This window comes from Rana temporaria, chromosome 4 (genome assembly GCF_905171775.1).
Source record: "Rana temporaria chromosome 4, aRanTem1.1, whole genome shotgun sequence".
Lineage (NCBI taxonomy): Eukaryota > Metazoa > Chordata > Amphibia > Anura > Ranidae > Rana > Rana temporaria.
The window spans coordinates 21,913,945-21,926,844 of NC_053492.1; the positions used below are offsets into that span (position 1 = coordinate 21,913,945).

General features: G+C 49.5%; 1 protein-coding gene across 1 annotated transcript in view; it reads left to right on the forward strand.

Annotated features, from left to right (window-relative positions):
• The window catches only part of ADCY3 (adenylate cyclase 3), a 218,121-nt gene that overhangs the window by 178,951 nt on the left and 26,270 nt on the right, over positions 1 to 12,900 (forward strand). The window contains exons 17-18 of the mRNA XM_040348113.1: positions 2,700 to 2,846; positions 2,944 to 3,063. Of these exons, the coding sequence (XP_040204047.1) occupies positions 2,700 to 2,846; positions 2,944 to 3,063 (267 nt within the window). The remainder of the gene's footprint in view (positions 1 to 2,699; positions 2,847 to 2,943; positions 3,064 to 12,900) is intronic.

A 12,900-nucleotide genomic window follows, 5' to 3' on the forward strand; every position in this document is an offset into this window, starting at 1 on the left:
CACCATACATTATTGGTATTGTGTCTACACATATAGATAGTGTGTCACCACCTCACTATCACTTTGGTTGAAAGATCAATTCGCTTCCTGGCGCCGGAAGTGTAGCAGTAGGCCTTGTTGTACTGCACCTTCTTTTATAAGTTGGAACATATGATTCTGCCTCCTTCCTTTCATAGTATATGGAATTGGGGGGCAACAGTGCTGTACAAATAATGATGAGAAACAAAAGTGTAAGGATAACATTTTAACAAACTTTAATAAAGGTCAAGATTAAAAAACCCTTAACCACTTAAGCCCCGAGCCTGTTTTTCAGATTCGGGATTTACAAGACTAAAACAGTTTTTTTTGCTAGAAAATTACTTAAAACCCCCAAAAATTATATATATATTTTTTTCTAACACCCTAGAGAATAAAATGGCGGTCATCGCAATACTTTTTGTCACACCATATTTGCGCAGCGCTCTTACAAGCGCACTTTTTTTGGAAAAAATTCACTTTTTTGAATTAAAAAATAAGACAGCAATAAATTTGGCCCAATTTTTTTATATATTGTGAAAGATAATGTTACGCCGAGTAAAATGATACCCAACATGTCACGCTTTAAAATTGCGCCCTCTCGTGGCATGGCGTCAAACTTTTACCCTTAAAAATCGTGATAGGCGACGTTTAAAAAATTCTATAGGTTGCATTTTTTGAGCTACAGAGTAGCTCTAGGGCTATAATTATTGCTCTCGCTCTAACGATCGCGGCGATACCTCACTTGTGTGGTTTGAATACCGTTTTCATATGTCGGCGCTACTCGCGTATGCGTTCGCTTCTGCGCGCGAGCTCGTCGGGATGGGGCACTTTAAACATTTTTTTTTGGTTTTCTTATTTTTTTTTATTAATTTTATTATTTTTTACACTGAAATAAAATAAAAATAAAAATGATCACTTTTATTCCTATTACAAGGAATGTAAACATCCCTTGTAATAGAAAAAAGCATGACAGGTCCTCTAAAATATGAGATCTGGGGTCAAAAAGACCTCAGATCTCATATTTAGGCTTCAATGCAAGAAAAAAAAAAAAAAAGGAAAATTTGTCATTTAAAAAAATGACAACAAAAAAATTGTCTCTTTAAGAGGCTGGGCGGGACTGACGTTTTGACGTCACTTCCGCCCAGCAGAGCTATGAGGACGGGTGGGGGCCATCTTGCCCTCACTCAAGTCCTCACTCTCCAGGTGGCAACATCCGATCTCAAGCGGCGGAGGGCGCGGAAAAGCGGCGGCCCTCTCCCGCCACCGATAACGGCGATCTCGCGGCGAATCCGCCGCGGAGAGCGCCGTTATCGTTTACACGGCCGCCCACTGTAAAGGTGGATATCCCGGTTCTGGCAGCAGCTGCTGCCGTTACCGAGATATTCAGCTTTAAAAATAGGACGTATATATACAGTGGGCGGTCGTTAAGTGTTAAAGTGGATGTAAACCCGATTCATGAAATTTGAGCTGGGCACATATATCTGCAGTATTTTGTTATCTATTTTCAATGAGCTAAGTCTAATGCCGCGTATACACGATCATTTTTCGGCATTAAAAAAACAACGGCTAGATTCACGTAGGACGTAAGTTTGTGCGGGCGTAGCGTATGTTATTTACGCTACGCCGCCACAATTTAGAGAGGCAAGTGCAGTATTCACAAAGCACTTGCTCCGTAAGTTGCGGCGGCGTAGCGTAAATCTGCCGGCGTAAGCGCACCGAATTCAAATTGTCAAGAGGTGGGCGTGTTTTATGTAAATAAAACATGACCCCACATAAATGACGTTTCTCACGAATGGCGCATGCGCCGGCCGTGAACGTATCCCAGTGCGCATGCTCCTAATCACGTCGCAAATAGTCAATGCTTTCGACGTGAACGTAATTTACGCAAAGCCCTATTCGCGAACGACTTACGCAAACGGCGTAACATTTTCAAAATTCGACACGGGAACGACGTCCACACTTAACATTGGCTATGCCTCATATAGCAGGAGTAACGTTACGCCGTAAAAAGCCTTACGCAAACGACATAAAAAAATCCGCCGGGCGCACGAATGTTTCTGAATCGGCGTATCCAGCTCATTTGCATATTCTACGCTGAAATCGTTGGATGCGCCACCTAGCGGCCAGGGTAAATATGCAACTAAGATACGACGGCGTAAGAGACTTACGCCAGTCGGATCTTAGCCTAATTTTGGCGTATCTTGCTTTCTGAATACAGAAAGAAGATACGCCGGCGCAGCTTTGAATTTACGCGGCGTATCAATAGATACGCCGTTGTAAATTCTTGCTGAATTTAAAAAATTTAATTTAAAATGATGGTGTGCGGGCTTCACATAATTTTTCGGGTTCTAAAAAAACGCCAACATTTAAGCGTATCTTAGATACGCTGCGCCGGTGCAGATCTTTGTGGATCTGCCCCATTGAGTTTGAATTGTTGTATTGAGACCATTTTGCCCTTACCGGAGATGTTTGTTTCTACTACCCCCCTCTTTTTCTTCACTCAACTGTGTTTTATATTTTTGTATTGAAAACTCTAAAATTCAATATAAATGGTCAATTATAAAAAAAATAAAGTTTGCTCCCCCTACACCACTTTCTCCAAATTCTTTGTCAATTTTTAAAACGCCTTCTTTGTAAACACAGGGACTCAATTGATCGAATTTTCACTGCATATCTTCCAGGAGTTGTACAGCCAGTCGTACGATGAGATCGGGGTAATGTTTGCTTCCATCCCAAACTTCTCTGACTTTTACACCGAGGAGAGCATCAACAATGGCGGTATCGAGTGTCTGAGGTTCCTCAATGAGATCATCTCAGATTTTGATGCGGTACGATCTCCTTTTCCAGTTGCAGGAAAATCCATTTGTGCAGTAATATTGATTCCTTGTGAAAGCCGATCATTTTTCGAAATCTCTTTGTTTCTAGCTGTTGGATGAGCCACAGTTTCGATGTATCACCAAGATCAAGACTATTGGTAGCACCTACATGGCTGCATCCGGCGTCACTCCAGACCCCAATCAAAATGGATTCAACAACACCATAAAGGTTGGTTTTAAAGAAAGCTGAACAATGGTACACCTAGGGCTATAGATACGCCGCATAAATTCAAAGCTGCGCCGGCGTATCTTCTTTCTGTATTCAGAAAGCAAGATACGCCGACATTTGCCTAAGATCCGACTGGCGTAAGTCTCTCACGCCATCGTATCTTAGGGTGCATATTTACGCTGATAGCTAGGTGGCGCTTCCGTCGTTTTCGGCGTAGAATATGCAAATGACCTAGATACGCCTATTCACAAATTTACGTAGCCCGGCGCTATTTTTTTACGTCGTTTGCGTTAGGCTTTTTCGGCGTAAGGTTGCTCCTGCTATTATGAGGCGTACGCAATGTTAAGTATGGACGTCGTTCCGGCGTCGAATTTTTAATTTTTTACGTCGTTCGCGTAAGTCGTTCGCGAATAGGGCTGGACGTAATTTACGTTCACGTCGAAACCAATGACGTCCTTGCGGAGTACTTTGGAGCAATGCACACTGGGAAATTCCACGGACGGCGCATGCGTCGTTCAGGAAAAACGTCAATCACGTCGGGTCACCACCCATTTACATAAAACACGCCCCCTCATACTCATTTGAATTAGGCGCGCTTACGCTGGCCCCATTTACGCTATGCCGCCGCAACTTACGGAGCAAGTGATTTGTGAATACTGCACTTGCCCGTGTAAGTTGCCGCGGCGTAGCGTAAATAACATGTGCTACGCCCGCACAAACTTACGGCGGGCTACTTGAATCTAGCCCTGTGTTTTTTTTACTTCACGTTAATGACATAATATGGGCTAAGGTTTGTGAAAACCTGACCATCACACCTACCTATGTGGCCAACAGATGACCTCCAGATGATAGGGTTCAGGTGTTTCCAGTGAAGGACAATAGTAAGGTTAACTACTTCCATACCAGGCCAATTCTTCTACATGTAAAAATCATAATTTTTTTGCTAGAAAATTACTCAGAACCCCCAAATATTATATATGTTTTTTAGCAGGCACCCTAGGAAATAAAATGGCGGTCATTGCAACTTTTTATCTTGCACGGTATTTGCGCGACAATTTTTCAAACGGCTTTTTTGAGGAAAAAAAAAACAATTTCATGAATTAAAAAATAACGAAACAGTAAAGTTAGCCCAATTTTTTTGTACAATGTGAAAGATGATGTTATGGCGAGTAAATAGATACCCAACATGTCACATTTTAAAATTGCGCACACTTCTTTCTGTAAAAAAAAAATTGCGCACACTCATAAAATGGCGCCGAACTTTGGTACTTAAACATCTCCATAGGCGACGCTTTAATTTTTTTTTACAGGTTACCAGTTTAGAGTTACAGAGGAGAGCTAGTGCTAGAATTGTTGCTCGCACTCTAAGGCCGGGTACTCACGACCAAACATGTATGGTGAAAGCGGTCCGTCGGACCGTTTTCACCATACATGTCTGCCAGAGGGCTTCTGTACGATGGTTGTACACACCATCGTACAGAAGTCCGCGCGTAAACAATACGCGGGGCGTGTCCGCGGTGTCGCCGCGTCGATGACGAAGGTGTCGCCGCGACAATGACGCGGCGACGTGGGCGGCCCGCCTTTAAAATGCTTCCACGCATGCGTCGAAGTCATTCGACGCATGCGAGGGACGGCGGGCGCCTGGACATGTACGGTAGGTCTGTACTGACGACCGTACATGTCCGAGCGGGCAGAATTCCAGCGGACTGTTTTAAAACAAGTCCAGGAATATTTGTCTGCTGGGAAAAGGCCCGGCGGGCAAATGTTTGCTGGAATTCGGCCCGCTCGCGCCCACACACGACCAAACATGTCTGCTGAAACTGGCCTGCGGGCCAGTTTCAGCAGACATGTTTGCTCGTGAGTATGGGGCCTAATGCACGCGGTGATACTGCACATGTGTGGTTTGAACGGCATTTACATATGTGTGTGGGACTTACGTGTGTGTGTTTGCTACTGGGGACAGGGGCGTTTAAAAAAAAAAAGGATTTTTGTACTCACCGTAAAATCCATTTCTCTGAGTTCATAGACGGACACAGCATCCTTTGACCTTCGGGTTATGTTCTTCCTACCAGGAGATTTTAGGCAGAATTCTTACAGCACTTAAGGTGTTAAAACTTTCCTTCATGCCGCTCCTCCCAGGGGGCGTGGCTCCCCCAGGCATAACCCACACCCTGCTCCAGCAGCTTCAGTTCGTAACAAGCAGTACAAACCAAGGAGGGGTGGGTGCTGTGTCCGTCTATGAACTCAGAGAAATGGATTTTACGGTGAGTACAAAAATCCTTTTTTCTCTTTCGTTCATAGACGGACACAGCATCCTTTGACCTTCGGGACGTCCCCAAGCAGTGTCAAAAAACGAGGGGTGGGAAAAATAACACAGCAAACAACAGGTTACACCCCAAACAAAACCGGAGTTACTCAACGGAGGAACTCCAACCTTAAACTGCCGCCTGTAACACCCTGCGGCCGAATGAGGCATCAGAAGATGCACTCACATCCACCTTATAAAACTTTGAGAAAGTGTGGACCGACGACCAGGTCGCAGCCTTACACACCTGTAACACAGAGGCTTGGTGTCGGAAAGCCCAGGAGGCTCCAATCGCCCTGGTCGAATGCGCCGTGACCCGAAAGGGAGGCGCCCGCCCCTTCAGGGCGTAGGCCTGAAGCACAACCTGTCGGATCCACCTGGAAATGGTGGCCGACGAGACTGCCAGGCCCTTACTGGGACCGGACACAGACACGAACAGCGAGTCCGACTTCCGGAACGGAGCTGTCGCCGACAAGTAAACTCGAAGGGCCCGAACCACATCTAGAGAATGTAAAACGGCTTCCTTCGGGTTCTTCGGCTGAGGACATAATGATGGAACAACAATGTCCTCGTTAATGTGAAAGGCCGAAACGACCTTCGGAAGAAAAGAAGGTCGCGGGCGCAGCACCGCCTTATCCTGATGGATGACCAAGTAGGGGGCCTTGCAAGACAAGGCCGCCAGTTCAGACACTCGTCTGATAGAGGTAATAGCTACCAGAAAGACCACCTTCTGCGACAAAGTCAGCAAGGGGATCTCCCGAATGTCCTCAAAGGGGGCACGCTGAAGCGCCGAGAGGACCAAGTTCAAGTCCCAAGAAGGTAGCGGAGGGCGCACCGGGGGGGCCACATGCCGGACCCCCTGCACAAACGTGCGAACCAAAGAGTGCGCTGCCACGGGACGCTGAAAATAAACAGCCAGAGCAGAAATCTGACTCTTGATCGTGCTCAAGGCAAGAGCCTGGTCCACTCCCCGCTGTAGGAACAGCAGGATCCGGGACACCACGTAAGTACGGGGGTGCCACTTCATCTCCTCACACATAGAGATGTATGCTTTCCATGTACGATGATAAATTTTTCGAGAAGTGGACTTCCGTGCACGCATCATGGTAGAGATTACCGGACCCGACAGGCCCCGGTCCTTCAGTACCTGGTTCTCAACAGCCACGCCGTTAAAGCCAGTGACCGTAAAGCAGGATGGAAGATCGGGCCCTGAGACAGGAGATCTTCCCTCAGAGGCAGGCGCCAGGGGGCGTCTGCCACCAGACGTACCAGGTCCGCGTACCAAGAGCGACGCGGCCAATCTGGGGCGATCAGGATCGTTGGAATCCCTTCGGCTTCCACCCTGCGCAGCAGGCGGGGTAGGAGCCTTAGAGGAGGGAAGGCGTAAATCAGGTGATATTGACCCCAGGGAGCCACTAACGCGTCTGACGCGTCTGCCCAGGGGTCCCTTGACCTGGCCACAAACCGTGGTACCTTCCGATTGAGACGGGACGCCAGAAGGTCCACGTCTGGAGTGCCCCATTTTTGGCACAGGATCTGAAAAACCTCCGGGTGGAGAGACCACTCCCCTTGATCCAGAGTCGTGCGACTTAGGAAGTCGGCTTGCCAATTCAGAACTCCCGGAATGTATACCGCTGACAGGGCCGGAACGGACCTTTCGGCCCACCGAAGTATGTGAGCGACCTCCGTCGCCGCGGCCGAGCTCCTTGTGCCGCCCTGATGATTGACGTACGCCACGGCCGTGGCGTTGTCGGACTGGATCCTGACAGGACGGCCCTGCAGCTCCAGGGACCACCTGACAAGGCACAGCTTGATCGCTCGGAGCTCCAGGATATTGATCGGCAGGCGGGACTCCTCCTGAGTCCAGCGCCCCTGGGCTGACTGGGTGCCCCAGACGCCCCCCCAGCCGAAGAGGCTGGCATCCGTCGTGACCACTGTCCAGCGGCACGGAAGAAAAGACTTCCCGGACCGAAGCACCGGAGACGTCAGCCACCATGCCAGGGAAGACTTGGCCAGATGGCTCAACCGAATCTGGCGATCCAGAGAAGATGGGACCCTGTCCCATCGTGACAGAACCTCCTTCTGTAGTACCCTGGTGTGGAATTGGGCATACGGAACCGCCTCGAAGGAGGCCACCATCAGACCCAGAACCCGCATGCAGAAGCGAAGAGACGACCACTTCTGGGTCGACAACTGTCTCACTGCAGATTGCAGGGTCCGCAGTTTTTCCGATGGGAGGAACACTTTTGCCTCCCCCGAATCCAAAACCAGCCCCAGGTGTTCCAGCCTCTGGGATGGAACCAACACTGATTTTTTGAGATTCAGAAGCCAGCCGAACTCCTGCAGAGTCCGACACGTGATGGACACGTCCTCCTCTAACTCTGAGCTTGAAGAAGCTCTCAGGAGAAGGTCGTCCAGGTATCCCACGATAGCGATCCCTCGCTGCCTTAGCAAGGCCAGGATCGGGGCGAGCACCTTGGTGAACACCCGTGGTGCCGACGCCAGCCCGAACGGGAGGGCCACGAATTGATAGTGGTCCTCCCCGATCGCAAAACGCAGATATCTTTGGTGGCTTGTGCAAACGGGGACATGCAGGTATGCGTCCATGATGTCCAAGGACGCCATGAAGTCCCCCTGGTGGAGGGCCGCTATGATAGAACGGACCGACTCCATCCTGAATCGCTGCACCTTGACAAAGGAGTTGAGGGCCTTTAGGTCCAGGACAGGGCGAACCCCTCCCTTCTTGGGAACCACGAACAGATTGGAGTAGAACCCCCGAAACCGTTCCAGCGAGGGAACCGGCACAACCACCCCTCTGTCCAGAAGATCCTGGACAGCCCCGGATAGGGCTAGTCGCCGATCCTGAGGAAGCTGGAGGTTGGATGGAAAAAATCTGTTTGGGGGACAAGAGAGGAACTCTATCTTGTACCCCGAGGCGACCACCTCGCAAACCCAACGGTCGGTCAGAAGAGAGTTCCACCGATCCGCGAAGTCGTGAAGCCGTCCCCCCACCCGAGACCCGGGCGGGGGCAGACCTTCATGCGGAAGCAGGCTTGTCCGCAGGCTTGTTTGGTTTGTTAAACCAGGGGCGCTTACGCCCGGCAGCAGGGGCTTTTGCCCCTTGCGGACCTTTTCCAGCCGCGCTGGGCGCACGAAAAAACCGCTTAGGGGTAGTAAAAGTAGGACCTTGCTTGCGGCGAGGTTCCTTACCCTTCCCCGACTGAGGGAGCAAGGTGCTCTTACCTCCAGTGGCATCCTTAATGATGTCATCCAGGGATGCCCCAAAGAGCCGTCCGCCCTTAAAGGGCAAATCCACCAAGGCCTTTTTCGAGGACTGGTCAGCTGACCAGCACTTCAGCCATATAAGGCGGCGCAGAACCACTGCGTAGACAGAAGCCCTGGAAAGCAAAGGAATCGAATCCATAGCCGCCTCACAGAGAAACTTCTGACCCTGAATCAACTGCTCAGCCAGGTCCCTAGAGGACTCGGAAGCACCCTGGACCTCCAGATCCTGCAGCAGGAGCTTCGCCCTTTCAGTTAGCGTCTGAGCAACCAGGGCGCCGGCCAGAGCCGGCCTTACCGCCGAACCCACCACCGAGAACAGGGAGCGGGCCACGGCCTCCACTCTCCTATCAGCGGGGTCCTTGAAAGCAGGAGCCCCCTCCACAGGCAACGTAGTAGCCTTGCTCAGTCTGGACACAGGAGGGTCCACCGACGGAGGAGTGACCCACTTTTTTAAAAAGTCCTCCTCCAGGGGGTAACGGGTAGCAAAGCTTTTAGGAACAGTAAAAGCCTTTTGCGGTGTATCCCATTCCTTATACAACAAATTGTCCAAATAAGGAACACAGGGGAATACCTTAGCGGTACGCGGTGGTTTGCGGAATCCAAAAGGGACTGACACCGCTGGTGTCTCCGCCACATCCTCTAAATGAAGAGTCTCACGTACCGCAGTAATAAGAGCTCCAACAAATTCCTTGTCAGCAGACTCCGCAGCAGAGTCATCCTCGCTGTCCATGTGGGTTAAGCCCGCATCCTCAGACATGACAGAACCAGAAGCAGCAACAGCGTTATCAGATTCTGCGTCAGAGATATCCCCAGAAACAGCCTCTGGGGGGGGGGGCGCTTTTTACCCCCCAACCGAGCACTGGCAGCTTCAAACCTGGTGAGAAAAGACTCCAGGACAGCCGACACCGATTCAACAGATGTGGCAGGGGGAGGGGCGCTAAGGGTTAATTCCGGCATTGTGAGGAATGAGGGGCCTGATTCAGGCTCCATATTGCAGCTGCCGTGTCACCCCCACTGCCAATGGCAGGAAAAAAGTCCCCCACAGGTCACCTCCCGGCCGCTAGAGCACAGTCTGGGGCCCCCTGAGACTCACCACCCCCCTGGTACAGCGCGGTCTGTGAAGGACAAGTGTGTGCTGAGGAGAAGCTGCAGCGCTGCGTCTGTCCCCTCAGATGATTCGCGGTCTTTTTTCCCCGCCGAAACGGCCACTAGAGGCCGAACTAGTGCTGAAAACGGCGCCGGCCACAAGAAAATGGCCGCTGAATAATACAAGCGCGGCTCCGGCAAAATGGCCGCCGTTGCGCAGTTTTAAAAAGACAGTGTACCCAAAAATGACAGTACACCAAAACAGCACACAGCACACACAAAAATGCCCAGAATGTCCACCACAGTCCCCTGCAGTGACACAGAACAGCCCCAGCCATACCCGAGTGAAAAAAATATGAGCCCCAGGGAAAAAAAAACCCCTGCACAGCTGTCACCCAAAGGGGGAAGGAGGGAGAGGAATAAGGGAGAGAGGAAAGCAGGGGAAAACCCTCAGTCGACCTCCCAAGGGAAAACATTCCAGCCAGACCACTTACCTGAGTAAGGGGCCACTACTTACCTGCCCTGCGACTACCCGGCTGGAGGTATCCCAGACAGAACCAACGTCCGCGAACGGCATGGCTGTCAGCCAGACACACTGTGACAAGGCCATAGAGACCGGTCATATGTGTGCCCTAGAACCGAAGTTCCCCGGCCGCCCCTGGAGCAATGGGGCCTGTCGTGGACGTCCCAAAGCGGAGCTGAGGGCCGGCACACGCTCGAAGGCCGAACCTGGGGGGACTACAAGGGTCGAGGACCCAGCCTGTCACCCAGTCGGCTGTTGATAGAAGAATCGCAGGATTCAAAAATAAAAATAGAATAAAAAAGCGAGGAAAAAACTCGCAAAATGCAAAAAAATTTGCAAGAAAAAACTCCAGAGTCCAGGACTCCAGAGAGAGCCTGACTCTCCTGACGGTTAGGCAGAAACAAACTGAAGCTGCTGGAGCAGGGTGTGGGTTATGCCTGGGGGAGCCACGCCCCCTGGGAGGAGCGGCATGAAGGAAAGTTTTAACACCTTAAGTGCTGTAAGAATTCTGCCTAAAATCTCCTGGTAGGAAGAACATAACCCGAAGGTCAAAGGATGCTGTGTCCGTCTATGAACGAAAGAGAAAACAAAAACATTTTTTTTATTATTTTACTTTTTTTTTATTTTTACACTTTCTTTTACATAAAAAATTGTTTTTATCACTTTTATTCCTATTACAGGGAATGTAAACATTCCTTGTAATAGGAATGGTGTGTGACAGGTCCTCTTTATGGAGATATGTAGGGTCAATAAGACCCCACATCTCTCCTCCAGGCTGGAAAGCATGAGATCGGGAAAGAAAAATTCACCAATCTCATGCTGACAGCAACGATCGTGGCTTTGTTTACATCCGGGACCTGGACGTAACGTCATAACGTCGCACCCGGGCCTCCCACTGTCATAGAGATGACCGGAAATCTCTATGGTCGTCATCCGGCGGTGGCCGATTCTTTCTCCGGGTCCCGGATGGCACGGGAGAGCCCAGAGAAACACTGGATGGCGACGGGAGGGGGGGGGGACTTCCCCTCCCGTCGCCTGTAAGAATGATCAAGTGGTGGAAATGCCACTATGATTGTTCTTATCGTGCACAGAATCGCTGCCTGAAAATAATAATATCTGAATGATGCCTGTAGCCGCAGGCATCATTCAGATACCCCCACCCTAAAAGTCAACAACGTAGCGAAGTTGTTAAAGCATTAGCGGACTTACTGCACACCTTTGGGATGAATTGGAATGCCAATGGTGAGCCAGGTCTTCCCATCCAACATGAGTACCTGACCTCGCAAATGTTCTTCTGGCTGAATGGGCGCAAATTCACACATTTTATTTATTTATTTATTAAAATTCTTAAAAGTACAAAAAAAGTACAAAACGCAGTCAGTTACCCGTAGGCCTCGATGCGCCGAGAACAACAATACAGCAACAACCAAAAAAAACACACACAGGCAGCGGAACAGATCAAATTTAAAATAGTTAGCAGATCAAAGAACTATAAAAACCTATGTAATTCCATAGGCTAGACTGAAAAGCTCAGTTTTTAAAAGCTTCCTGAACTTAAAAAGATCATTCTCAAGCCTTAATTTTAGAGGCAGGGAGTTCCAAAACTGTGCTCCCTGGACCGCACTCGTCCTCCCTCCGCATTTTTTCTTACGAAATTTAGGAATCACCAAAGTTTCCAAATTAGCCGACCTTAAGGTACGGTTGGGCACATACTTGGTGAATTTTTCCTGCAGGTACACTGGCCCCTTGCCATGGGTAGCCCTGTGCACCATGCATCCAGTCTTAAACAGAACCCGTTCCTTCACGGGTAGCCAATGCAGGGCTCTCAGCGATGGCGTGATGTGGTCACGACGACCAACACCCGTGAGTAGCCTCGCAGCGGCATTCTGAATAAGCTGTAATTTGTGCATGATGTTATTAGGTAAACTCAGGTACAAAGCATTACAATAATCTAATCGACTTCCGATAATGGCATTGACCATGGAGATCTTATGCGATTCTTCAATGAAGCGAAAAGTCGACCTCAGGAGTTTCAAGTGGAAGTGACAAGAACTCACCACCTGGTTTACCTGTGGTCGTAGCGTCAATCTCTCGTCCAAGATGATTCCCAAATCCCTGACCTGGGTGACTGGCACTGGGACCGATGAAAACGAGTCCGGCCAGGTAGGGAAACCGCCCGACCATGGCTGATTGCATAAAACAATGCACTCAGTCTTGGAGCCATTGAGCATAAGATAATTGGCCCCCATCCAGGCTTGAATTTCCTCCAGGCAGGTGGCCAGAGTTATCTGTGCCCCCCCATCCCTGGGCAGAGGAATGTAGAACTGGGTGTCGTCAGCGTAGACATGAAAAGATAGGTTGTGAGGGTGGATGAAACCAAGAGTGGCCTTGAAACATCTCCCCCTGCTCCCATTTTCTTTGCCATGTTGGTTAAAACTAAAGATGTTCTATTGATCTAGAGCAGAAAGCTTGCGCATGTTAGATCTGAGTGTAAAATCTCCATTAGATCTACCAACTACGTTTGTAGTGTAAGGCCTATCTCATTGCCTATAAATTGACTAGATTGATTAGGTAGGTGATCATGTTACATAGGTAACCTAAAGGAGACTGTACATAAATTGTACAATAATGCCGCGTA